Source organism: Ahaetulla prasina, chromosome 7 (genome assembly GCF_028640845.1).
Source record: "Ahaetulla prasina isolate Xishuangbanna chromosome 7, ASM2864084v1, whole genome shotgun sequence".
In the NCBI taxonomy this organism is placed as follows: domain Eukaryota; kingdom Metazoa; phylum Chordata; class Lepidosauria; order Squamata; family Colubridae; genus Ahaetulla; species Ahaetulla prasina.
This window is the reverse complement of record NC_080545.1, coordinates 93,352,151-93,380,135: the sequence shown is the minus strand read 5'-3', so window position 1 is coordinate 93,380,135 and position 27,985 is coordinate 93,352,151. Positions and strand designations below refer to the sequence as shown.

The 27,985-nt window shown below is 43.1% G+C and overlaps 1 protein-coding gene across 20 annotated transcripts in view; it reads left to right on the top strand.

The window, feature by feature from the left end:
- Window positions 1–27,985, top strand: part of CELF2 (CUGBP Elav-like family member 2) — an 823,343-nt gene that overhangs the window by 694,273 nt on the left and 101,085 nt on the right. For 17 of the 20 annotated variants that reach the window (XM_058190365.1, XM_058190364.1, XM_058190369.1 and 14 more), the window contains 2 exons: window positions 3,546–3,594; window positions 22,587–22,721. In XM_058190365.1, the coding sequence (XP_058046348.1) occupies window positions 3,546–3,594; window positions 22,587–22,721 (184 nt within the window). The remainder of the gene's footprint in view (window positions 1–3,545; window positions 3,595–22,586; window positions 22,722–27,985) is intronic. The other 3 variants (XM_058190373.1, XM_058190376.1, XM_058190380.1) reach the window with 2 other exon arrangements.

Here is a 27,985-nt window from a genome sequence, read left to right as displayed (position 1 = left end):
TAATCCAATTAGCCTCATCCTAGTCTTTTCATTTCCTAACCCCCCCCATTACATTCTAAAATAATACATCCTAATTATTCAAAGGAAATCTGATATCTCTTAATCTGATATCTGTTTTGTAAATAATCAATCCATTTTTTCCATTCAGTTAAATATCTTTCCTGCGCATTGTCTTTCAAAAAGGCTGAGATTTTAGCCATCTCAGCCAAGTTAGTAACTTTCAATATCCATTCTTCTATTGTAGACATTTACTAGACTTTTAACAATAATGGGGAGGATTGCAAATATGCATTGGTTACAATAGAGTTGTTAGATGGATGTGTGTCAAGGAAAAGAAATTACAGAATAGAATAGAATAGAATAGAATAGAATAGAATAGAATAGAATAGAATAGAATAGAATAGAATCTGGAAGGGACCTTGGAGGTCTTCTAGTCCAGCCCCCTGCTTAAGCAGGAGAACCTATACTATTTCAGAAAAGTGACTGTCCAGTCGCTTCTTAAAAACCTCCAGTGATGGAGCACTCATGATTTCTGAAGGCATGCTATTCCACTGGTTCATTGTCCTCACTGTATCTTGATGAAGGTATCTTTTCTTTTATGTACTCCGAGAGCGTATGCACCAAGACAATTTCCTTGTGTGTCCAATCACACTTGGCCAATAAAGAATTCTATTCTGTTCTATTCTGTTAGGAAGTTACTCCTTAATTCCAGGATGTCAGCATGCTGGCCACCATGGCATGATTCAAGGCCCACATACCAAAATGGAACAGGACTTAAGCCGCACGTTTCTGGCTATCATTTTGATTTCTTTGGCAACTACAGTATATCTCGCCGCTTGGCAGTTCTCTTATTTTACAACAATAACGTGCATGCATGTACAATGATTCAGGAGCAGATGAGCCATAAAATCAAACTGTGACAATTCCCCTTTTCTAAAAAAAAAAAAAAAAAAGCAAACAGTATATAGCTTTGGAACATGTTGTTTCTTAAGATTGCTGGTCCGTTTAATAAGAGCGTTTTGGCAGTGTTTTGAATCTGCTCATCCAGTGGGGCTATCTTGGGAAGTTAAGCGTCTCCATTAAGAGACGTTGTCTGAAATGATGGCGACATGGGCAAGATGGCAGGCCTTCTCTGTGGTGGCCCCCCACAGTTAGGTGTTGTGCCTCGTCCACTTTCCCTGCAGCCGGGCCCATCTTATCTGCTTCCGAACGCTGAGGAATGTCCTAGCATGCCTCCCGGCCCCAGCCCTGGCTCCATGCCCAGACAGGCCGAGGAGGAAGAAGTGCCTCCAGCCCCCAGCTCTGGCTCCATGCAAACGGAGCAACTAGACCCCTCCCCCTCCCCCACAGCATGTGAGCCTGAGGAAGGTCAATTACCAACAGCTGCAGACTGGAGTGACCCTCGCGTCAGAAGACTTGATAGGCGGAGGCAACAGAAGGAAGGGAGGGGCAGACCTGGATAAGTGCTGAGTCATGGAGCCACACCCCATGGCCTATATAAAGGATCTGCTTTCTGGCATTCTCTGAGTCAGGCAAAGTCTACCTTATCTTGCTGAAGTCACTTTCTGGTCTCCTGCTTGCCTTGAGAACTTTGCTAGGACTTTGGCAGAGCTGCAGAGGCCCGCCTGATTCGGATTTCCCTGACCCGGCCGTCAGCGGAGGAGTGGGACATGACAGTTAGGTCCTTAAAGAGCCCTCCGTTTCCAGAAAACCTTTCAAGACCATTGTATTTTAATTGGGCCATTAACCCTAGCTCAGTTTCATTGACTTCTGGATGTGGACATATTAACAATTATTTTTCGTAGTGTTGATTCATTCCTATCGTCGCTGTTCTACTTTTTCCCATGTTATCACCTGCTTACAGTCTTTGAGCTGGCTGCAAACACCGTAAAATAAATTGGATCTCAATTTTACCTTACAATAGAACGATAGGCAAGCGTTTTGTTAAGAAATTAGACAGGTTTGAAAGGGAAATTTTTGGAACATGTCTACTAGTGGTGCTATTCAGCCGGTTTTTATCCGGTTCGGACAAACCAGTAGTGGTGGCTGCAGGAGGCTCTGCCCACCTGCCCAGATGTCATTACGTCCCATTTTTGATGTTCTGCGCATGCAGAGAGGTGGGGCGCGCAAGCACACTCACATTTGCACACTGGTAGCGAAAGTCAGTGAATACCGCCACTGATGTCTACACAATATATTTAGGAAATGATGGGTTAGATCAGTGTTTCTCAACTTTGGCAAGTAGTGTGGACTTCAACGCCCAGAATTCTCCCTGGCTGGCAGTTGAAGTCCACACAATCTTCACTGTCAGCGTTCCAGAAAACCCCCTCCTGCAGAAAAGACTCCGAGGCAAACATCTTTCAAAGTTCTTTTACTAGCATAGGTAAACCGGCACAGCTGGATAAACTCCGAATCTGGAGATCCGGGTTTTCCCTTAGTAGTACAAAACCCCAGACCAGCCCCACTTGATTCCTCTGCCGATCACATGCTCCAATCCCCAACCGTCCCATCTCGAGGTATCACTCCGACCACTCCTTCTCCAGATGCCGTCTTGGCCTGACCTTGACCGGCAGGAAGAATGTTATTATGTCTAATGGCCCCTTGTACCAAACATCCCCACACACTTCTCCTACATTCCCACAAAGGAGAAAGTGGCAGTGTGTGGAAGCCTTCGGCCTAGTATGGCTTCCAAAGCTGACATTCAATTTGTCAAAGTTGAGAAAGGTTGGGTTTCAATCAAGGGCCATCTTGGCATGACTTCTGCAATGCAACTGCAACTTTTAAACTCCTCTTTATCATTCTGGGCTGCATAACACAGTTCTGGGCTGCATAAACAGAGGGATAGAATCAAGATCACGTGAAGTGTTAATACCGCTTTATAAAGCCTTGGTAAGGCCACACTTGGAATACTGCATTCAGTTTTGGTCGCCACGGTGTAAAAAAGATGTTGAGACTCTAGAAAGAGTGGAGAGAAGAGCAAAAAAGATGATTAGGGGACTGGAGGCTAAAACATATGAAGAACGGTTGCAGGAACTGGGTATGTCTAGTTTTATGAAAAGAAGGACTAGGGGAGACATGATAGCAATGTTCCAATATCTCAGGGGTGGCCACAAAGAAGAGGGAGTCAAGCTATTCTCCAAAGCACCTGAAGGCAGGACAAGAAGCAATGGGTGGAAACTAATCAAGGAGAGAAGCAACTTAGAACTAAGGAGAAATTTCCTGACATTTAGAACAATTCATCAGTGGAACAACTTGCCTCCAGAAGTTGTGAATGATCCAACACTGGAAGTTTTTAAGAAGATGGTGGATAACCATTTGTCTGAAGTGGTGTAGGGTTTCCTGCCTGGGCAGGGGGTTGGACTAGAAGGCCTCCAAGGTCCCTTCCAATTCTGTTATTATTATTATTCCACACAATGGCAACTATAGGTGCCTATAGAAAATTTAGGGTGGGGGGGGCTGGGTAGAGAACTTGAAATGTGCTTGATTTGAGGTGATTCCAACCCACTTTGCTTTCTCTCCCCCTCTTTGTTGTCTGTTGTTTCTAGATGCATCATCCCATTCAGATGAAACCTGCAGATAGCGAAAAGTCCAACGGTAGGTGGCGAAAGAATTTCTTATTACCTAAATATTTATTCATTAATCCGTTTTTGACACCCCGCTGGCCTCATAGAAGAAAGGAGGACGATAATAAGCCGAACACAATAATCAAACAAAAAAGCTTCCAGGTGAATTAAAACACCCCAGATCCTAAGAAGCCTCTGAAAATGCTCTCTTTTCCAGAAGGCCAATATAGGTAGTCCTTGACTTACAACCCTCCATTTTAGTGACCATTCGAAGTTACAACGGCACTGAAAACAGTGACTTAGGACCAGGGTTGAAATATAAAATTTGTTACTACTGGTTCTGTGGGCGTGGCTTGGTGGGGATGGAGTAATGTGACCGGGTGGGCGTGGCCAACTTTTTTTTTTTGTTTGTTTTTAAAAGCATTTTTTTCTACAACCTCTTCAGCCGAAGAGGTTGTAGAAAAAATGCTTTTAAAAGCCTCTGATGATCAGGCCACTCAGCTGGGATCGCCAGACGAGCTTTTTAAAAGCATTTTTTCTACTACCTCTTTGGCCGAAGAGGTTGTAGAAAAAATGCTTTTAAAAGCCTCTGATGATCAGGCCACTCAGCTGGGATCGCCAGACGAGCTTTTTAAAAGCATTTTTTCTACTACCTCTTTGGCCGAAGAGGTTGTAGAAAAAATGCTTTTAAAAGCCTCTGATGATCAGGCCACTCAGCTGGGATCGCAAGAGGAGCCTTTTAAAAGCATTTTTTCTACAACCTCTTCGGCCAAAGAAAAAATGCTTTTAAAAGTAAAAAAAAAAAACTCTGATGATCGCGCGGCTCCGCTGGGCATGGGGGTGGGGCAGGGATTTTTGCTACTGGTTCTCCGAACCCTCCACCGCCATCGCTACCGGGAGCATTTCACCCTTGCTTAGGACCTTTTTTCATACTTTTTTTTTTTATTTACATTTATATCCCGCCCTTCTCCGAAGACTCAGGGCGGCTTACAGTGTATAAGGCAATAGTCTCATTCTATTTGTATATTACAGAGTCAACTTATTGCCCCCCCCAACAATCTGAGTCCTCATTTTACCTACCTTATAAAGGATGGAAGGCTGAGTCAGCCTTGGGCCGGGCTTGAACCTGCAGTAATTGCAGGCTGCTGTGTTTTAATAACAGGCTTCTTACAGCCTGAGCTACCACGGCCCTTTCATCATCTCCATGGTAACGTGTTTAAAATTCAGATACTCGGCAAATGGTTTATACAGGTTTATACAGGTAGTCCTTAACTTACGACCACAATGGAGCCCAACATTTGTTATGCTTAGTGAAACTTTTGTGAAGTGAGTTTTGCCCCATTTTATGATCTTTCTTGGCACAGTTGTAAAGTGAACCACTGCAGCTGTTAAATTAGTAAATTGATTTGGCTTGTTGGAAGGTTGCAAAATGGGATCACATTAACCCAGGACAGTACAACGGTGTTGTGGTCGGTCAGCAGTCTACAGAGCTGGCAACAGAGTCGGACAGTGATGAGGCTGAGGTTAGGCCTGTTCCTAATGCACGCATGAAAAGAGCTGCCAGAAGGCAAGAGCAGCTCAAGCAGAGAGGACGACTTGGGAATAGGACCAAGAGTTTGGCCCCTCCCCTAAGGCTTAAAAGACCAGCAACAGCGTTCGAGCTTTGCTGGAAAACAACGTTAATAGCTTCGTCTTCTTGCATTTATTTTGCATCGGTGTTTTCTGAACTTTTGCCAAGAAAGGCCTTTGGCAGTTTGCCTAATTAGACCAAGGTTGGTGATAGGACTGAGGAATCTGTGTTGGGAAGAATTTGCTTTAATTTAGTTGAACTACCCTGGGAATGAAGTAATTCTCAGCTGTTCGAATAAAGTTTGTTTGTTTTTTCACTGACTGAGTTTCCTACTACCTATTTGGGCCTGGGTCACAACAAATGATCATAAATATGAATCAGTTGCCAAGCATCCAAATTTTGATCACATGACCATGGGGATGCTGCAATGGCTGTAAGTATGAAAAACAGAACAGAAATGGACAAAAATCACTTTTTCTTCAGTGCTGTTGTAACTTTGAACAATCGCTAAATGACCCGTTGTAAGTCGAGGACTACCTGTATTTATGACGGTCCCAGTGTTCCGGAGTCACGTGATCCCCTTTTGTGACCTTCTGACCAGCAAAGTCAATGGGGAAGTCCAATTCACTTAACAACTGTGCCACTAATTTAACAACTGCAGTGATTCCCATAACATCAGGGGCAAGTCACTTAGCCATTGTCTCACTCAGCAACATAAATTTGGGACTCAGTTGTGGCCGTAAGTCGAGGACTATCTGTATAAGTTGGGGGGTGGGGGGCTTGATTCTGACAGTTTTGCTAAGAGAAAGGAGAAGAGAGAAAGTCAAAAGAAATCTCTCATGTTCCTTCAAGCGTGAAAACTTATCTATTTCCGCACGGAAGGATTGCTCGCCGTGGCTTTTTTCCAGGATTTGTTTTTGCTCCTCATTGATTATTAATCAGGGCAGAAGCCGCACACCTGGAGATTTAAATACCTGCAAATGTAAATGATGGCAGGGCCCTGTTTCTCTTTCTTTCTCTTTCTCTCTCTCTGCAGAGATAGGCAGGTTTAATTTTTGTCCTTTCTTCTGTTTTGAGGTGTGTGTGCTTTTTTTAACCTCTTTTGGAGAACTGAGGTTCATCATTACCATGCATCCTGATGTCTCGGTTCTCCAGTGGATTCTGCACACAGTTTTGAAAAGAACACAAATGCACTTGGCTTTTTACATATAAATGTTGTGACCCAAGTAGGTAGTAGGAAATTCAGTGAAAAAACAAACAAACTTTATTATAACAGCTGAGAATTACTTCATTCCCAATGTAGTTCAACTAAATTAAAGCAAATTCCTCCCAACACAAATTCCTCAGTCCTATCGCAAACCTTGGTCCAATTAGGCAAACTGCCAAAGGCCTTTCTTGGCAAACGTTCAGAAGTCACCGATACAAAAAATAAATGCAAGAAGACGAAGCTACCAACATTGTTTTCCGGCAAAGCCCAAACGCCGTTGCTGGTCTGTTTTAAGCCTTATGGGAGAGGCCAATCATCTCTTGGCCCTACTCCCGAGTCGTCCTTTTTGCTTGAGCTGCTCTTGCCTTCTGGCAGCTCTTCTCACGCGTGCATTAGGAACAGGCTCCTCCTGTTCCTCTGCCTCACTACTATCAGTCTGTGTAGGCTCCGGAGTCCGGACCTCACTCCCTGATAGCCCTGGCCCCACCTCAGCCTCCGACGCAGAGCCCTCGTCCGGGCCTTCCCCGGCCTCCAGGACTGGCCCACGCTCTTCCTCAGCCTCATCGCTGTCTGACTCTGTTGCCAGCTCTGCAGGCTGCTGGTGGACCACAACACTAAAAAGGGTGTATAAATGACCACAGAAAACACCACAACCAAGCAGGCTTGGGCTAAAACTGTCAGACCTGCCCCAGTCTGATCTCCTAGGAAAGTAAAACCCTTGACTCCACTTGATGGGAGCGAAGAGGTACTTTTACTAAAAGGTGCTGAGAGCAGTAGAGTCAGGCGGAATCTGAAGTCGCTGCGCATCAGTACAAAACTAAGCCCTTAGTTGCCCGGCTGTAGCCAATCCGACACCACCAAGATGTTTTGGGAAATGCTGAGGTGTTCAGGATGGTGAAATTCCATTCTCAGGGTACGTGGCCTTGAATATGCCGATTTCCAAACCGCTCTGTTCTTCCTCAACTGTCAGTCCCACCTCCCAGTTTCCCATCCTGAAGATATACAGCTTTATTGCCCATGTGTTCTTCGCCTCCCTTCCCCTGTTAATGGCAGGATGCCAGCAATGATTGACACCCCTTGTTCTGTCTCCGTCCCCACTTTGGAGTAACAAGCTGGCCTACAGCCAGTGGATTCACGGCTCCTATCAGTCCTTGCCAAGAAAACGCAGCTGCCTGCCAAAAAGTTCAAACAGATTAAGACTTCAGCTCACTTTGACACGGTTCAGCTAATTTGCTTCCCGTGGAACTGAGAGCAGTCCCAAAGCTCCTTATATATCCTTCCCTTTGATGACGCCGCCTCTCTAATCTTCTGAAGCGCGGGTCGATCCAGGCTTGATTAGTATGATTATCAGCTGCGTCTGAAGGCGTAGCCTGAGGAAGGGAGGAATCAGGGGATGTCGGCCTCATTACGTCCTCCGACTGGCCTGGTTCTGGCTCCTGGAGCCGGGCCAAAGGAATCAGTGCTTCTGAGGTAAGCCTTACCAGCCCTTCCCCCTCACTCTCAGAGTCACTTTCGGGCATGGGGCCAGGTTCGGGGGCTTGAACCACAACACCCCTTCACACAACAGAAGGCCTTGTCAAACCAGAGGTATTCTTGAACAGAGGAAGCCACAATAAATCAAGATGCATATTTTGCAAGCTGAAGAGATCTTACAGGTTTAAGAATAACTCTTGCAACCATACCATTTGGGTTGCAAGATCGTGTTACACTACACAGGTAGACCTCGACGTACCACCGCAATTGAGCCCAAAGTTTCTGCTGTTAAGTAAAACATTTGTTGAGTGAGTTTTGCCCCCTTTTATGATCTTTCTTGCCACCGTTGTTAAGTGAATCACTGCAGTGGATAAGTTGGAAACCCGGTTGTTGAGTGAATCTGGCTTCCCCATTGACTTTGGTTCTGAGAAGGTCGCAAAAGGGGACCACATGACCTTGGGACACAGCAACGGTCATAAGTATGAACCAACTGCCAAGCACCTGAATTTTGACCGCATGATTATGGGGATGTTGCAGAGGTCGTAACTGTGAAAAATGGTCATAAGTCACCCTTTTCAGTGCCGTTGTAACTTTGAATGGTCACTAAATGAACTGTTGTATCAATTTTCAACAATTTGTTTAGGGAGTGCTCTAAGTTACCACGGCCTTTAAAAAAAACATTTTTCACACTTACGACCATTGCAGTCACACAATCAAAATTTGGACGCTTCCAAGTGACATATTTATAAGGGTTCCGGCAGGAGTGGGTTCTACTTACCTTTACTATCAGTTCGCAACCAGTTCGCAATGGGAGCGCATGCGCAGATCATCCATGATGACGTCTGGGCGGGTGGGCGGAGCCTCCTGCCGCTTTTACTACCGGTTCGCAAGAACTGGAGTGTTGTGCCTTGTCCTCCCTCCTCTCCTCAGCCGGGCCCCTCCCATCTCCTGCTATCTGAGTCAGAGTCTGATAATGAAGAGGAACGGCCTGGCATGCCTCCAGCCCCCAGCCCTGGCACCATGCCCGGACAGAATGTCAGGAATGAGCAAACAAACCTCACTCCTACAGCGTGTGAGCACGAAGCCAGCAACGTGCTAGAATTGCCGGCAGCAGATCAGGAGAATGGAAAGTCACAGTGGATGGATCCCTGCTTCCGGAGAATGGAGAGGTGACGTCAGCAAAAGGAAGGGAGGGGCAGGCCTAGATAAGTGCTGAGTCATGAAGCCACACCCCATGTCCTATATAAAGGATCTGCTTTTTGGCATTCCTTGAGTCAAGCAAAGTCTCATCTGGTTTGCTGAAGTCACACCTTGGATTTTTGCCTGCCCTGAGAAATCTGAAAGGAATTTGGCAAAGCTGCAGAGGCTTCGTGGCCACGCTTGATACAGACTTCCCAGACCCGGCCGTCGGAGGGGGAGGGGGACACGACATGGACCAAACCGGGAGCAACCCACCACTGGGTTCCAATTTCCCGAAGTCATGTGATCACCTTTTCAATCTTCTGACAAACAAAGTCAACGGGGAAGCCTGATTCACTGAACAACCATGTTGTCACACCTGCAGTGGTTCACTTAACAACTGTGGCAAAAAGGTCATAAAATGGGGCAAAACTCATTTAACAACAGTCTGGCTTAGCAATAGAAATTTTTTGGCACAATCGGTATTTAGCCCACAAGGGAACATTTTAAGAGGAGACCCTGTAAATAATACTTGTCAGCTTTCCCCATGGGCTAAATAGCATTTAAAAGTGGCCTTTTTGTTTGTTTATTTTTTTGCTTTTTCTTAAAAAAAAATTGTGCAGATGAAAAAGGAAATAATCAGGTTTTCTTCCGTTCCAAAATACCAGCTCAAGTTTCTCATCTTTCTGCCCGCATTTTTGTAAACCATCAACAGGTCAGCTGATACCCTAGGACAGGGGTTTGCAAACTTGGCTCTTTTAAGACTTGTGGACTTCAACTCCCAGAGTTCCTCAGCCAGCTTTGCTCTTCAACTCTGGGAGTTGAAGTCCACAAGTCTTAAAAGAGTCAAGTTTGCAGACCCCTGCCCTAGGAAAATATAAAATATTGAAATGGAAATTCATCCATTTATTTATATGTTATTTTAATCCCGTCCAAACGTAGAATAGATTATGCATAATTCTACACGATGATTTCTACAAAGGCTTCGTTGGCTGTTTAAACACCGTATTGTTCACATCTTTTGAAAACTTATTAACGTTTGAATGATTCCCTTTGCTGATTTCTCAGGGGGGGGGAATTGGCGCAGACTGCAAGCCGCGTACAATTCAAGTGAAATCAAATATTAATGTATCTGTATTTGCTTGCTCGTGTGCGCAAGCAATTAGGTATTTAAATCTATTATAAAATTAAAGGATGGATGTCAGATACCTGTTATGTTAAAAAAAGGAAAAGTTAAGAGCTTTCACATAAATGAAGGCATTGTTTGTTTTAAAACAGGGGTCCCCAACCTTGGCAACTTTAAGCCTGGTGGACTTCAACTCCCAGAATTCCCCAGCCAGCTTTGCTGGCTGGGGTATTCTGGGAGTTGAAGTCCTCCAGGCTTAAAGTTGGCAAGGTTGGAGACCCCTGTTTTAAAATACACGTTTCACAGATGAAAAAAGATAGAAAGCAACAGGGGTTGGAGGAGAAAGGAAGAAATCCTTAATTCTATTTTACATAGGCACTTCCTGCTCCTTTTTTTGCACTCTTGCAATCTGCCATAGTCTACCTGGATGCAGTGTTGTCTGAATGCAGTGGGCCTCTGGCTCAGACTGGTAAGACAGTCTGTTATTAACAGCAGCTGCTTGCAGTTACTGCAGGTTCGAGCCCCATCAGGCCCAAGGTTGACTCAGCCTTCCATCCTTTATAAGGTAGGTAAAATGAGGACCCAGATTGCTGGGGGCAATAAGCAGTGGTGGGATTCAGCCAGTTCGCACCACTTCGGGAGAACCAGTTGTTAACTTTCTGAGCACTTTTGCAAACTGGTTGTTGGAAGAAATCATTAGGGCAGAGAACCGGTTGTTAAATTACTTGAATCCCATCACTGGCAATAAGTTGACTTTGTATATAAATATACAAATAGGATGAAAACTATTGCTAACATAGTGTAAGCCGCCCTGAGTCTTTGGAGAAGGGCGGGATATAAATGCAAATAAAAAAAATTAATTAACAACTTCCCCTGCCATATATTAATGCTGACATACGGCATTTAATTACTGCTACCAACTCAGCACTTTGTCCTTTTAAAACCTCCAAGCTTTTCTTCCAAGTTTCTACAAAGTCAGAGACCAACTGCCATGCTTCATTTCCTTTTTCTATGAGTCATGTGTTTTCTCTGACTTGTTTACAAGAGACCAGACAGTGTAGCTATTATTTGCGATCACTATAAAGTGTTGGAGATGCTCTCATAAAATCAGTCATAAAAGAGCTTTTTGCCAGTCCCAAAATAGCCAGTTATTAGAAATGGGTGGTTTGGTTAGGTACAAGGAGTCAGAACAATCTATTGCAGTCGAAAAGATGTATTGGTCATGCCTATATCCAGTCAATTAAGGTTCAATACTAAATTGGCACCAGATAAGGATGAAAGGGACGTGGTGGCTCAGGGGCTAAGACGTTGAGCTTGTCGATCAAAAGGTCAGCAGCTCCGCGGTTCGAATCCCTAGTGCTGCCGTGTAACGGGGTGAGCTCCCGTTACTTGCCCCAGCTTCTGCCAACCTAGCAGTTTTGAAAGCATGTAAAAATGCAAGTAGAAAAAATAGAGACCACCTTTGGTGGGAAGGTAACAGCGTTCCGTGCACCTTTGGCGTTGAGTCCTGGAAACGTCTTCGGACAGCGCTGACTCTTCGGCTTTGAAACGGAGATGAGCACCGCCGCCTAGAGTCGGCAACGACTAGCATGTATGTGCGAGGGGAACCTTTACCTTTACCTAAGGATGAAAGGAATTCAAGAGAGATTTGATTTAAACATTTATGGGAACATAATGATTCTAGGCTAGTGACTCATTTAACTCCGCCCCCTACTCTTCTCTTAAAGATTCTTTGCCAATCCCTTTAATTCCTATAGGATGCTGGTTTCCACACAAGTAATTTGGAAGTAGGTTCTGACCAGATGGACATACAGGTAGTCTTCAACTTACAAAAGCTTGTTTAGTGACCGCTCAAAGTTAAAACGGCACTGAAAAAAGTAATCTGTCACCGTTTTTTCACATTTACAACTTTTGCAGGATGACCGTGAACATGTCATCAAAATTCAGTTGCTTGACAACTGGTTCTCATTTTTGACCGTTGCTGTGTCCCAAGATCATGCGATCCCCTTTTGTGACCTTCTGACAAGCAAACTCAACGGGGAAGCCCGATTCACTTAACAACCAGGTTACTAATTTATTAACTGCAGTAATTCATTTAATAATTGAGGCAAGAAAGGTCATAAAATGGGGCAAAACTCACTTAACAAAGGTCTCACTTAACAACAGGAATTTTGGACTCAGTTGTGGTCGTAAAATGAGGACCACCTGTATTTTCCCCCAAATCTCCAAATTGCAGCATCTTCCATCACAATGTTTATGAGAACTAGGTTTAGAAACAAATTAAGGGGAAATCACCTGTCACTTGAACATTGCTGAACTTGACATAATGCTAACCTGGTGCTCTGCATATTTATTTATTTATTTATTTATTTATTTATTTATTTATTTATTTATTTATTTATTTATTTAATCAAATTTTTATACCGCCCTATCTCCCGAAGGACTCAGGGCGGTTTACAGCCCAATAAAAATACAAATATAATACAAGATAAAACACTAATTAAAAAAATTATTTAAATAGGCCAAAATTTAAAATTAAATTTAAAATGATAAAACCCCATTAAAATTAAATTTAAAAATTAAAATTCTAGTCCAGTCCTGCACAAATAAATAGATGTGTTTTAAGCTCGCGGCGGAAGGTTCGAACGTCAGGAAGTTGACGGAGTCCTGGGGGAAGTTCATTCCAGAGGGTGGGAGCCCCCACAGAGAATTTAAGTGTCAAAGAATGTAACAGTTCAGGTATCGGCTGAATTCCGGCTTAATGGTGTTTTTTTTTTTTTTTTTAATAATTTGGGTTAAAAGATTTTACAAAGATTTAAAAAAAAAACAACTACAGAAACATAAAGAGGTAGGCAAAGAAAGAATTTCTAAAAGGCGAAAAGGCAAAAGTGAAGGGTAACCAAAAGGAAAGAAACAAATATCTAAAGAAGCGACTTCCGATCTTATTTGCAGCGTTTGCAGGATTAATATTTTCAAAAGCTTGAGAGTTCGTTCAGAGGAAAGACTCCCTCGAACCAAACCGAAGCGATAACTTCATAGACCTGAAGCTTTCTTGGCTTCGCTTTCTTGAATCCTTCGGGAGAAGGGCGGTATAAAAATCCAATAAATAAATAAATAAACAAGATGGAAAGGTTTTATCATGATCCTTTTCTGGAATATTTCTTCAATCTGTCCTAGATTTACTAGGTTGTGTTCGCTTACATTTGTAAGCTCAACCAGGTCGGCAAGAGACTCCCACCAAGTTGGCAAATTAATTAGTAGACCCGCAAAACCAGTTTTATCCAGGGGCGGGCTTCAAAAATTTTAGCAAGGGGTTCTCTGCCCGGTTGCTGAGTGGGCGTGGCCATGGTTGGCATGGCCTAGTAGGCCTCCTTCACTATGGCGAGGGGTGGCATTTTTGCCCTTCCCAGACTCCGGAGGTTTTCCTCGAGCCTCTGGGAGAGCAAAAACACCCTCCCAAGGCCCTCTGGAGGCCAGAAACGGCCCCGTTTCCAGCCTTCCCAAACTTCCAGTAGGCCCGTTTTTCACCCTCCCCGAGCCTCCGTGCGCGCCCTGCACTTACCTGCTTCCAAAACGGGCTGCGTGGGGACTCCTGGGAGGGGTGGGGTAAGCGGGGCAGGGCCAGCCTGGAGTGGGATTTGGGGTTTCTCCGAACTGCACAGAATCTTAGCTAGAGGTTCTCCCGAACCCCTGCGAACCCTCAGTAGTCCACTCCTGATTTTATCTCCATAAATTTTCCAACTTAGGTTTAGAAAAAGTCTTGAGGGCTGATCTCGCGGCTTATCCGTCATATCCTAAGCTTGGCGGTGTTCAGTTTTGTTTCCCTGATTACTTAAAGGTGTGTTTTAGTGAATCTGATGAGGATTCAAGATCAATGGGAAGAGGTTGGCCAACAAGAATTATGGCCCAAGGTTTAGAAATCATGGTTTTTAATACCAGATTAATAGAAGAAACCTTTGTATGGTGCCTTGAGGTTAAACTGCTGTGTTCTGGAGACCCAGGAATGCGCAAGTTTAAAATCTGCGTCTCCCTGTTCACATAATGAAGAATTTAAGACATTCTGTCAAGATTAAAATAGTGGTTGGTTGTTTTCCTTCACTGAAAAAACAAAGGCAACGTTTTTTTTGTTGACTCAGGAAGATGTATTTGCCGTCACAAATACTACCAACTGTTTCCAATTGATCCTTCAGCTGCCTTTTGTAAACCAAGCAAGAAGATCCAAATATATATATTTTTTTAGGGTGGTTTCTTTATTTTTATTTTTTTTTAGCTCTGAGTCAGTTCTTTGGATGTTTAATTTACTATGAAATCAGCCTCCAGCTAAAAAACTGTGAAATCAGTTTAGTTAATTTGCCATATTTATCAGTTTACTAGTGGAACTTGAGTAGGCCAAAAGGGAATCTGTCACTGACAGCCGTTTGGAAAATTAAGGACAAAACCCTAGGGGTTTTTGGGTTGTTGTTGTTGTTGTTGTTGTTTGTTCTACAGGGTGGGGAAGGAAAGCTAAATGAATGGTTATTTAACAGCTTTCCATGTAAACAGGTCTGAAATTTTAAAAAAAAGGAAAAAAGGAAGGAAGGAAGGAAGGAAGGAAGGAAGGAAGGAAGGAAGGAAGGAAGGAAGGAAGGAAGATGGAAGGAGGGAGGAGGAAGGAAGGAAGGAGGGAAGGAAGGAAGGAAGGAAGGAAGATGGAAGGGAGGGAGGAGGAAGGAAGGAAGGAAGGAAGGAAGGAAGGAAGGAAGGAAGGAAGGAAGGAAGGAAGGAAGGAAGGAAGGAGGTTGGAAGGGAGGGAAGGAAGGAGGGAAGGAAGGAAGGAAGGGAGAAAGGAAGATGGAAGGGAGGGAGGGAGGGAAGGAAGGAAGGAAAGAAGGAAGGAAGGAAGATGGGAGGGAGGGAGAGAGGAAGGAAGGAAGGAAGGAAGGAAGGAAGGAAGGAAGGAAGGAAGGAAGGAAGGAAGGAAGGAAGGAAGTTGAAATTGTGGATTATTCGTTGACTTTTCCTGCCCACCCCACTTCTGCATGCATACACTTTTAATAGAACTTATCATAAGGCTTGTTCTATTTAGGCAAATTGTTTACCTTTGAAGTACAGGTTAGAGTTGAGTTGTGAGTTGAATTACACAAAAAACTCTGTGTTATTTAATACAATAACTTATTTACCTAGCTGTATTTATGGGGCCCAATAAAAAGTTCTTTTCCTCAGAAATGGCGTGAATTATAAGAGAATACAGACAGTCCTCCACTTAAAACAGTTCATTTAGTGACTATTTGAAGTTATAACAGCACTGGAAAAAAAGTGACTTACGACCATTGTAGTATCCCCATGGTCACGTGATTTACATTCGGATGCTTAACAATTGACTCATATTTATGACGGTTGCAGGGTCCGCGGGGTCATGTGATCCCCTTTGGCGACCTGCTGACTGGCAAAGTCAATGGGGAAGCCAGATTCACTGAACAACTCGCGTTTCCTAATTTAACAGCTGCAATGATTCACTTAACAAGAGTGGCAAGAAAAGTCGTAAAACAGGACAAAACTCACTTAAAAAATTTCTACCAACCTGCCTTCCCTTGAGGGCCTGTATACTGCACGAGTCAAAAAGAGGGCCGTGAAAATATTTACAGATCCCTCACATCCTGGACATAAACTGTTTCAACTCCTACCCTCAAAACGACGCTATAGAGCACTGCACACCAGAACAACTAGACACAAGGACAGTTTTTTCCCAAAGGCCATCACTCTGCTAAACAAATAATTCCCTCAACACTGTCAGACTATTTACTGAATCTGCACTACTATTAATCGTCTCATCGTTCCCATCACCAATCTCCTCCCACTTATGACTGTAACCTTGTTGCTTGTATCCTTAAGATTGATATTGACTGTTTCCCTAGGACTATCATTAAGTGTTGTACCTTATGATTCTTGACGAATGTATCTTTTCTTTTATGTACACTGAGAGCGTATGCACCAAGACAAATTCCTTGTGTGTCCAATCACACTTTGGCCAATAAAAAATTCTATTCTATTCTATTCTATTCTATTCTATTCTATTCTATTCTATTCTATTCTCACTTAGCAACATAAATTTTAGGCTCTGATCGTAAGTTGAGGACTACGTGTCCTCTGCCGCAGTATATATATATTCTTGCGAAAACGTGTATACTAATTTTCCAGGGTAGGTAAATTAATGGGAAGGGGTCCTGGAGAATATTTATTTTCAGCCCCTTCTCCTTTCCTATGAATTTTAATGGAAAGAGCTCCTTCATTCCTAAAATAGCTTACACATTAACAGAAATAGAAGGCTGTAACTAATCAAGGAGAGAAGCAACCTAGAACTAAGGGAGAAATTTCCGGACAGTTGGAACAACTGATCAGTGGAACACAATTTGCCTCCAGAACTTGTGAATGCTCCGACAACCCTGGAAGTTTTTAAAGAAGAGATTGGACAACCGTTTGTCTGAAATGGGATAGGGCAGTGATGGCGAACCTTTTTGCAGTCGCGTGCCAAAAGCGGGGGGAGCGCAGGGGGGGTCAGGCGCTCATATGCCCACACCCATAATTCAATGGGGCCTCTGTGGCTCAGACTGGTAAGACAGTCTGTTATTAACAGCAGCTGCCTGCAATTACTGCAGGTTCAAGTCCCACCAGGCCCAAGGTTGACTCAGCCTTCCATCCTTTATAAGGTAGGTAAAATGAGGACCCAGATTGTTGGGGGCAATAAGTTGACTTTGTATATAATATACAAATGGATGAAGACTATTGCTAACATAGTGTAAGCCGTCCTGAGTCTTCGGAGAAGGGCGGGATATAAATGCAAATTTAAAAAAAATGCGCCCTGCCCCCCCCACGCATGCATGCATGACCCCCCTGTGCTTCCCCCGCTTTTGGCACGTGATGGCACGGCGGGCCCAGTAGGCCCATTTTTCAGCCTCCCCCAGGCCTCCAGAGTCTTTTTAGGAGCCTAGGGAGGGCGAAAATGGCCTCTCCCACCAGACGCCTTCCGGAGGCCAGAAATGGCCCATTTGCCGACTTCCGGTGGGACCGGAAGGCCCATTTTTCACTCTCCCCAGGCTCCAGGGCCTTTCTAGGAGCCTGGGAAAGGCAAAAACGGGCTTCCCCACCGCCCCCTGGAGGTCCTCCGGAGGCCAGAAACAGCCTGTTTCCTGACTTCCGGTGGGCCCGGAAGGCCTGAAAATCAGTTGGCCGGCTCGCGCATGCACATCAGAGCTGAACTAGGGCAACGCTTGCATGTCCACCAATATGGCTCCGTGTGGCACCTCTGCATGCCATCACGGGTATAGGGTTTGAGTAGGGGGTTGGACTAGAAGACCTCCAAGGTCCCTTCCTACACTGTCATTCTATTCCATTCTAAAGTCTGTAGATCAACCATTGCTCTGTGTTTCTCTACCATTTCTTTGGGCTCATTAACAGCCAACAATATTTCCCTATCTTTTCTGGAACTGTGACAGGAGCCAAAGAATCGCCATATAATCCATGGTAACAGTTGCTTTATTATTTATTTATTTATTTATTTATTATTAATGTATAATATTATACATTAATGATCTCTGTGACCATATCACAAGTAATTGTGTTCTCTTTGCTGACGATGTCAAACTATTTAACACCAACGACAATACAGCTACCCTTCAAAAAGACCTTGACTTTGTATCCGAATGGTCTAAAACTTGGCAACTCCAAATCTCAACCAGCAAATGCTCAGTCTTACATATTGGGAAAAAGAACCCAAACACTAAGTACAAGCTTGATGGACATTACCTTACTGATAACCCCCACCCCGTTAAAGACCTTGCAGTTTTAATATCAAATGATCTAAGTGCCAAAGCCATTGCAACTACATCACAAAAAAGGCTCTAAGAGTTGTAAACCTAATCTTGCGTAGCTTCTTTTCCAAAAACACTACACTACTAACCAGAGCATATAAAACATTTGCTAGACCAATTCTTGAATACAGCTCGCCTGTCTGGAACCCATACCACATTTCAGACATCAATACAATTGAACGTGTCCAGAAATATTTTACAAGAAGAGTTCTCCACTCCTCTGAAAACAACAAAATACATTATCCCACCAGACTTGAAATCCTGGGTTTAGAAAACTTAGAACTCCGCCGCCTTCGGCATGACCTGTGCTTAACTCATAGAATCATCTATTGCAATGTCCTTCCTATTGAAAACTTCTTCAGCTTCCATCGCAACAATGCAAGAGCAAACAATAGATTTAAACTTAATGTTAACTGCTTCAAACTTGATTGCAGAAAATATGATTTCTGTAACAGAGTCATTAACACTTGGAACACACTACCTGACTCTGTGGTCTCTTCTCAAAATCCCCAAAGCTTTAACCAAAAACTGTCTACTATTGACCTCACCCCATTCCTAAGAGGACTGTAAGGGGCGTGCATAAGAGCACAAAAGTGCCTACCGTTCCTGTCCTATTGTTTCTTTTCATTATATCCAATTAATATAGTTATTACATACTTAATGCTCATATATATGCTTATATATTATATAGCTATTTCATTTCATGTTAATGCCTATATATACTGATATGACAAAATAAAAAAATAAAAATAAAACACAACCGGTTGTCACTCTTCCACAATTTTTGAAGCCATCTATCATGGGCAGGTCCAGCTGCTAGACTTCTTTTGTTTTTTGTTTTTGTTGGCTGTTGTTTTTTATCTGACACCTATCCCTTGCAGTCCAGCTCCTGACCTTCCTTTTTAACTTATTTATTTGAAGGGCCATAGCACATGGCCTGCAGCGCGTTTTCTAATGGAGGGCAGGCTTTTCCTCCTCCAAAGGTTGTTTAAGGTGCCAGCATTATGGGCAGAAGCCTAGGTTTGACATCCGGAGGGCAGAAGTTGCTCACATTTTCTTGTAGGAAATTGTGGAACATGGTCTCCGGCATATTAGCAGCTCATTCAGGCCATTGGCCAGGTCTCCTGAGTCTCATACTGAGTCTTCTCAAAATGAGAGCAAAGCACCGAAAACAGTCGGCGTGCTTTCCCAGCAATACGCGGCCGAGAAAAAGGCAAACAGACTTCGGGGACAGCAGGTCTTAATTGAAACTCTCAATCCAAGAAACTCACGATCCTGAGGAACAAAGCCCACAAGTCTTTACTCAGGTAGTCCTCAACTTAAAACCGTTCGTTCAGTGCAGAGGTCTCCAACCTTGGCCACTTTTAAGACTTGTGGACTTCAACTCCCAGAATTTGATTTGCTGGCTGAGGAATTCTGGGAGTTGAAGTCCACAAGTCTTAAAAGTGGCCAAGGTTGGAGACCCCTGGTTTAGTGACCATTCGAAGTTACAATGGCACTGAAAAAAAATGGCCGTTTCCCCACAGTTAACGACTGTTGCAGCATCTCTACAGACAAGCGATCAACATCCAGATGCTTAGCGACTGGCTCACATTTATGACGGTTATGGGGTCCCGCAATTCCCTTTTGCGACCTTCCGGCCAGCAAAGTCAAGGGTGGGTGGGGGAAAGCCAGATTCACTTAACCCACCATGTTACTGAACAACCGCCGGGATTCGCTTAACGACCACGGCAAGAAAGATTGTAAAACAGCGCAAAGCTCACTTCACAAATGTTTCACTTTGCGACAGACATTTAGGGTTCGGTCGTGGCCGTAAGTCGAGGACCACCTGTACACCAGTGAGTGAAACTCCCAAATGCTCTCAATCACACATCGATGATCCTGTAATCCTTTTGGATCGGATGGCACGGAGGATCTCACAGCTGATCATATAGTGTATTTTTGTTGTGCCTCATCCGCTTTCCCCGCAGCCAGGGCCTTCTTATCTGCTTCCGAACGCTGAGGAATGTCCTAGCATGCCCCCCGGCCCCAGCCCTGGCTCCATGCCCAGACAGGCTGAGGAAGAAGAAGCGCCTCCAGCCCCCAGCCCTGGCTCCATGCCCAGGCAAACAGAGCAACTAGACCCCTCCCCCTCCCCCACAACATGTGAGCCTGAGGAAGGTCAATTACCAACAGCTGCAGACTGGAGTGACCCTCGCTTCAGGAGAATTGATAGGCGGCGGCAACAGAAGGAAGGGAGGGGCAGGCCTGGATAAGTGCTGAGTCATGGAGCCACACCCCATGGCCTATATAAAGGATCTGCTTTCTGGCATTCTCTGAGTCAGGCAAAGTCTAACTTGGATTGTTGAAATCACTTTCTGGTCTCCTGCCTGCCTTGAGAACTTTGCTAGGACTTTTAGCAGAGCTGCAGAGGCACGCCTGATTCGGATTTCCCTGACCCAGCCGTCAGAGGAGGAGTGGGACACGACAATTTTGTTCTGATTAAGCAAAACTGATAGTTCTTTCAAAAGGCCCTGGTTTTAAATGAAAGATCCCAAGATAACCGAGTTGATTTTTGTTTGTTTGTTTGCGATGCTATCCACAGACAAGGCAGGGTTGAAGAGGCGAGGTATGTCCTCCCCTATCTAAGAAGCACGAAAACCAAACGTGACAGGAAGCTGGGGGATTCTGGGAGTTGAAGTCCAAGCGTTTTCAAAGTTGCCAAGGTTTAAAAGCAACCACCTAAGGCAGGGGTCTGCAAACTTGACTCCTTTAAGACTTGTGGACTTCAACTCCCAGAGTTCCTCAGCCAGCTTTGCTCTGAACTCTGGGAGTTGAAGTCCACAAAAGAGCCAAGTTTGCAGACCCCTGACCTAAGGAATCTTCTTTCAAACTTTCACTTAGTTTCCAAGCCCCATGTCAGTGAGGTATTGCCAGACACGTTCTGCACCACTAACAAATATTCAATTAATTCAGTCCTTGCTTATTTCCAAGCTCTGTAAATTTAAAGTTTCTGAATGTGAATTTGCCAAAGCTTGCCTGGACGCATAGAGCTATTGCCTTGACCTAGGGTTTTTTTGTTTTTTCTATTTCTTTTTTCTTTTCTTTTTGGCTTCTTTCTATCACGTGAAATAATCTAGTGGTAATTGAACCCCACCTAATCCCACTTTTCTTTTTTTGCCAGTCCAGCATTTCAAATCTGCTGGGATTTCATTTACGCTGAAATAATTTTATAACACTTCCTTGAAGTGTGTTTCTCTGGTCTAATGACCGTGTACTTGCGAACAATGTCTGCATGAGATAAGAATAGCTAGATCGTTATAGGTTAAAAATAATAATTAAAAAAAGGCTGCCTTGAGATTCCATTAACCTGTTTCATTTTGAATATTTAGACCACTTTTTCTTCCCAATTTCTCTTTCATACATGTGTAGGCAAGATGGGGCGAGATAGCAATAGCCTTTAGACTTATATACTGCTTCATAATGGCTTTACAGCCCTCTCTAAGCGGTTTACAGAGTCAGCCTCTTGCCCCCCAACAATCTGGGTCCTCATTTTTACCCACCTTGGAAGGACGGAAGGCTGAGTCAACCTTGAGCCTGGTGATACTCGAACTGCCAAATTGCAGGCAGCCGGCAGTCAGTAGAAGTAACCTGCAGTACTGCATTCTAACCACCGTGCCACCACGGCCCTTCCTTCCTTCCATCCTTCCTTCCTTCCTTCCTTCCTTCCTTCCTTCCTTCCTTCCTTCCTTCCTTCCTTCCTTCCTTCCTTCCTTCTCAAGCAATAGCACTTAGACTTATATACCACTTTACAGCCCTCTCTAAGCGGTTTACCGAGTCAGCTTATTGCCTCCAACAATCGGAGTCTTCATTTTACCAATCTCGGAAAGATGGAAGGCTGAGTCAATCTTGAGCCTGGTGAGATTCGAACTGCCCAATTGCAGGCAGCCGGCAGGCAGCAGAAGTAGCCTGCAGTACTGCACTCTAACCACTGTGCCATTGCGGCTCTTGTGGTGGCTAGGACCATAAGGGGCGTGCATAAGCGCACAAACCTGCCTACCGTTCCTGTCCTATTGTTTTTCTTTTCTTATTCCTATATATATATATGCTTATACCTCCTAATATTTACTCATATATATGTTTATATACTATATAATCTTTTTGTATGATGCCTACATATATTGTTGTGACAAATAAATAAATAAAAAATAAATAAATAAATAAAGGTTAGAATAAGCTCCCTCTCTGATGCTACTCACCAACATTTAGCCTATAATTATTAGATGGATTTTTCTGTTTCAGCTGTTAAATGACAGGTAGAAAAACTCTCCTAGTCTATAAATCGCCCAAATAGCAAAAAAAGAAGTCCTAGTTGCAAGCTATGCAACGCTCTCCAGAGAAAAGGCAGGTGATTCAAAGAAGTGTTGTTGTGTGTGTGAAGTGTTTTCTGCCTGCCTTCTCACCCGGGGACAGCGCCACGCTCACAACTCTTTTTGATGTGGTAATAAGCATTGATCACAGATGAGGAAAGTGTGAGCGAGCGAACGAGCGAGCGAAAGAGAGTGAGAGTGAGAGAGAGAGAGAGAGAGAGATGCCTTTTGTCGTTGTGGATATTATTAGTATTATTATTTTAATCTTCTAGCTGTGGAAGACAGAAAATTGTTCATAGGAATGGTTTCGAAGAAGTGTAATGAGAACGATATCAGAGTGATGTTTTCTCCATTTGGCCAGATAGAAGAATGCCGAATCCTTCGGGGACCAGACGGACTCAGCAGAGGTGAGCAAAACACCCTCTCGTAAGGGCCCTCTCGTTTTAAAAGGCGAGGTAGAATTGGGGTTGGTAGATGTGGGGTTGGGGGAAACAGAACTGGTTGATCAAGATCAAGGTTGAGCTCAGATGTGGTGGGACAAGCCCTTTTTCATAGAACTTCAGCAGAATTTTATTAAACGTCCACACACAAAATCCCATGGGGTCCTTTTCTCCCACTGTTTAGCCCAGGGGTCTGCAAACTTGGCTCTTTTAAGACTTGTGGACTCCCAGAGCTCTGGGAGTTGGTCCATAAGTCTTAAAAGAGCCAAGTTTGCAGACCCCTGGTTTAGCCCTACAGTTTTGGATTGAGGGGGGTGGGCAGTAATCAATATCTGTCTTCCTTGCATTCCCCTGCGGGTTGTTTCCCTCGTTCTCTTCAACCCAGTCTTTCCGAAGAAGACAGGTTTTGCTTCCCCTATTGTGTGTATCCCCAAGCCCCATAATAATTCAGCTTTTTTGATAGGGATGGAAATAAGAGTAGGTCCTTGAAGTATTTGTTTCTCTGAATTTGTTTCGCTGCCCTGTGGACCTCAACATTTCAATATAACTCTCTGTCTGCTGGCTGCACATCTTCATCTGACCAACCTGGCCCCAAGTATTGCTTCTTGATCACACCTGAGAAGCATGCAATATCCTGAGCTAATCTTTAGGTAACTCAGTTGGACAACTCCCCTGTAGATTTGTAACTAAAAAGAGCAGCAAGGAACCACTTGTTTTCTAAGCACATCTTGGATAGTACAGCTGGGTCCTGACTCTAGATTTTATATATATATAAAATATATTTTATATTATATATATATATGTATATATATATACATACATACATACACACATATATATATACATACATACATACATACATACATACATACATGTATACATACATACATACATGTATATATATATATATATATATATATATATATTTGTTTTCTGAGGTTTTCACGGGTGTTTGTATGTAGGTCTTTGGTTGTTCGGGTTTTCTCCCGTGTAAAATTGGAAATGTCTTGGCGATGTTTCGATGAAGTCTCATTCGTCATCTTCAGGCTTCAGCTTCGTGCTTCTGGGAGCAATGTGTGATTGCAGCCCCCACCCAACGGGACACACCCCCAGCCAATCAGAGCACAAAAAAACCCCCAGCCAATCAGAGCACAGTCAAGCTCCCACCCAATCAGTTCAAGCCCCCACTAGCAGTTAAAAAGGAAGAAACAGCTGCAATCACACATTGCTCCCAGAAGCACGAAGCTGAAGCCTGAATATGACGAATGAGACTTTGTCGAAACGTCGCCAAGACACTTTCAATTTTACGTGGGAGAAAACCCGAATAACCAAAGACATACATACATACATACATACATACATACATACATACATACATACATATATATATCTATCTCAAGGGGTGATATAGTGAAGATCTGAAGTTTGAAGAGACTGGAGAGAACCTTCTGGGGGATTATGTGAAGGTTCTCAGTATGAATGATTAACAACTCGGTCTTATTCAGGTCTCGGCGAGTTGTTCATTCAGCCGGTTCGTACCGGTTCAGCTGAACCGGTAGTGGAAATTGCGGGTGGGCCTGTCCACCCGCTCTGGCTCTATGCTGTCCTATTTAGGCACATTTTCGAGGCACGCGAGCAAGCAAAGCCCATGCGCGGAAGGCCGGGCACATGCGTGGAAGGCGTGTGCACGTGGGGCGAACCGGTGGTAGCAATATTGGAAACCCACCGCAGCTTATTCCCAGTTTCCTGAACAAGATTACAGCATTAGCTACCTATTCGCATTTAATCTGGTAGAAAAGAAATGCCATATTCCATATCTAGGGTAAGGTTTCTGAATACATATTGTACATACACAAAGAGAGAGAGAGAGAGAGATTACAGACATGAGCTGCCTTTCCTCCAGGAACTCAAGCTAACAAGTGCAATTCTTTCTCCGTGTATACGTTTTCTTCCGGTCCTTTGCTTTCATCCTTGCAACATCCCTTCTGTAAATTAGGCTGAGAGAAGTCATCTAGGGAATTTAATGATTAAGTAGGGATAAGGCCTATCAAAGCCCCAACCTGGCTCCGGAAATACCCTCACAAAGAATGTTTAAATGCAATAAACATTTAAAACCCAGTGAATGTTGACACTTCCTGCTTTAAGGCCGTGGTAAGCTGAGAGATAAATGGTCCTGACATTTTTTCTGGCGAGTGTTAATGCTCTAGAGGAGAACAACACCCATATAATCATTTACAGCACAGAAATGCAAACGTAGCTTTAGAGGCCTTCTAGAGGTAATCAATTCAGGATTGCTACCTTCCCTTTAGTAACCAGGAGAGAGAGAGAGAGAGGTGGAGATAGAGATAAAAATATTGATTCCATCCACCTCTCACACACTACGCAGCCCCTCATGATCACCATACCTTAATTAGATTATCCCCAAGGGAATCACAGCCTTCATCCAATAAAATTTCCACATTCTTGATTTTTAGGGAAGAGAGAGGGCAAAACAGGGTCACGTCTCAAAAATCTTCTCAAGGCTCGCTGAGAAATATCAAGTATCCCCAAGTTCTTGACATTTCACTGTAATTTGGTAGCCATCTAAATATAGACTGAGCATTTTTCACACTGGGCAAATGCATCAAAGACCAAGTTACATATTGGTAAGCCAAGTATTTGATTCCATAACCATTTCTGTCCTTTGTTTTAAAAGAAAGTACATTCCTGTGTTTACAAGGAAGTGTGCCTGTTTAATTTTTTTTTCAAAAAAAATCTGGCCTCGTTATGGTTAAACAATACTCCGGTGAATTATTTAAATTCTTTTTCAGATAAATGTTTATTTCCGAGTTATTTATTCTGCTTTAGTTGACATGAGTCAAGACATCTTGACCATTCGCAACCCACCTCTGCTCCCTTCTGCTTTCTCATTCAGTAGAGAAAACAGAATAACAGTTGGAAGGAACCTTGGAGATCTTCTAGTCCAACCTCCTGCAGTTTCTAGCCCTTATTAGCACGATAGATTTGAATATGTTCAGACATGTTCAAATCTATCGTGCTAACAAGTGCTAGAAACCTGAAAAGCTGAAATTTAATAAATGCTGGGTTCCATGTTTACGATAACCATTTGATCACCCACATTGGCAAAGTCTATTATGTAGAGTCCAGGCAATAATATACTTGAATCAGTTATAGACCAATCGTGAAAGTCTGAATCAGAAGTGATTCTGTTGTCGAATTCAAACAATTCTTCTAACTCAACTATCTCACTTCAAAAGGCTCAGAGGAATAAATAGAAGTATACGGAGATAGCAGGCTTAAATATCTTGAAGTGCAGCAAAATTAAATCAATACAATAGAACCACAGTTTATGCATTTTATTACATATCCTGTATATATTCAACTAAATTATGCTGAAATCATTTCTGGAAACACCAGCATATTATATTTATTTTTATATATTTATAAAAATTATGCTGGTGTGTGTGTGTGTGTACACACACACACACATAGTGCAGGCCTGCATGTATGTATATACAGAGTACACACACACACATTCATTCTAAAAAGGGGAAAATCTTGTCTGTTTGTGGATAGAATGAGCATTGTTTAAATCAGAAGTGGAGGCAGTTTTCTGCATATTGTGTCTTTGGCAGTATCTGTGTAACTTTATATTTTATGTATTTCATTGTTGGAACATTGTCAGAGGTATAAAAAATAGAATAGAATAGAATAGAATAGAATAGAATAGAATAGAATAGAATAGAATAGAATTTTTATTGGCCAAGTATGATTGGACACACAAGGAATTTGTCTTGCTGCATATGCTCTCAGTGTACATAAAAGAAAAGATACGTTCATCAAGGTACAACATTTACAACACAATTGATGGTCAATATATCAATATAAATCATAAGGATTGCCAGCAACAAAGTTACAGTCATACAGTCATAAGTGGAAGAGATTGGTGATGGGAACTATGAGAAGATTAATAGTAGTGCAGATTTAGTAAATAGTTTGACAGTGTTGAGGGAATTATTTGTTTAGCAGAGTGATGGCCTTCGGGAAAAAACTGTTCTTGTGTCTAGTTGTTCTGGTGTGCAGTGCTCTATAGCGTCGTTTTGAGGGTAGGAGTTGAAACAGTTTATGTCCTGGATGCAAGGGGTCTGTAAATATTTTCACGGCCTTCTTCTTGATTCGTGCAGTATACAGGTCCTCAATGGAAGGCAGGTTGGTAGCAATTATTTTTTCTGCAGTTCTAATTATCCTCTGAAGTCTGTGTCTTTCTTGTTGGGTTGCCAGACAGACTCAATAATTCCTCTGTAGAACTGAATCAGCAGCTCAGAAAAGAAGCATTTGTGAATTAGAGTGAGCATAAGATAAATAATGGGTCAGATGTAGTGCATCTTAAACGAAAGCTTGTATATTGGGGTGGTATTCCTTCCTTCTTAAATTGCGCTTCCTTTTAAAATTATTCCTAAAAAAACAAACAAAAAAAACCTATGCTGGATTTCACCTGGAACCAAAGAGACCCTGAGTCTGTCAAAAGAGATTGATGCCTATCAGAGGGCAGATGTTACAAGATAGCCAGTTTCCCATTCAAAGAATAGGTTCACTCCGGAAAGCCCATTTTGAATTATGAATTCAACGGGGAGAGGTAAAAAATTGAAGCTGTTATGGCAATTGGCATCCATAACGTTTATTCTTTGCTAATATTGGCTCTGGTCCTCCCTAACTCAAATCCAGCCTTCAGGTGTGAAATGATAGTAGAAGAAATATTTGTTTATTCTTTATTTATTATTGTTATTTCAATAGCCAGGCCCGAAGCAGCCCACAAATAAATTGAGAATTTAATGCCATGTCAAACAGCCCTTCTCAATTCACAGATATGTTAGGTCTTCATTCTCCCAGGACCATGCTGCCTAGAATTTCCTAATACAACCCTACAATCTTAGGTGGGTGAAGGGTGAAATAAAATACCAAAAATTATAAGGCCATGTTGTTGCTGTTGTTAGTTGTTAAGTCTTGTCTGACCCATCATGACCCCATGGACAACGTTCCTCCAGGCCTTCCTGTCCTCTACCATCCTCTGGAGTCCATTTAAGCTCACGCCGACTGCTTCAGTGACTCCATCCAGCCACTTCATTCTCTGTTGTCCCCTTCTTCTTTTGCCCTCCATCTTTCCCAGCATTAGGCTCTTCAGTGAGTCCTTCCTTCTCATTAGATGGCCAAAGTATTTGAGTTTCCTCTTC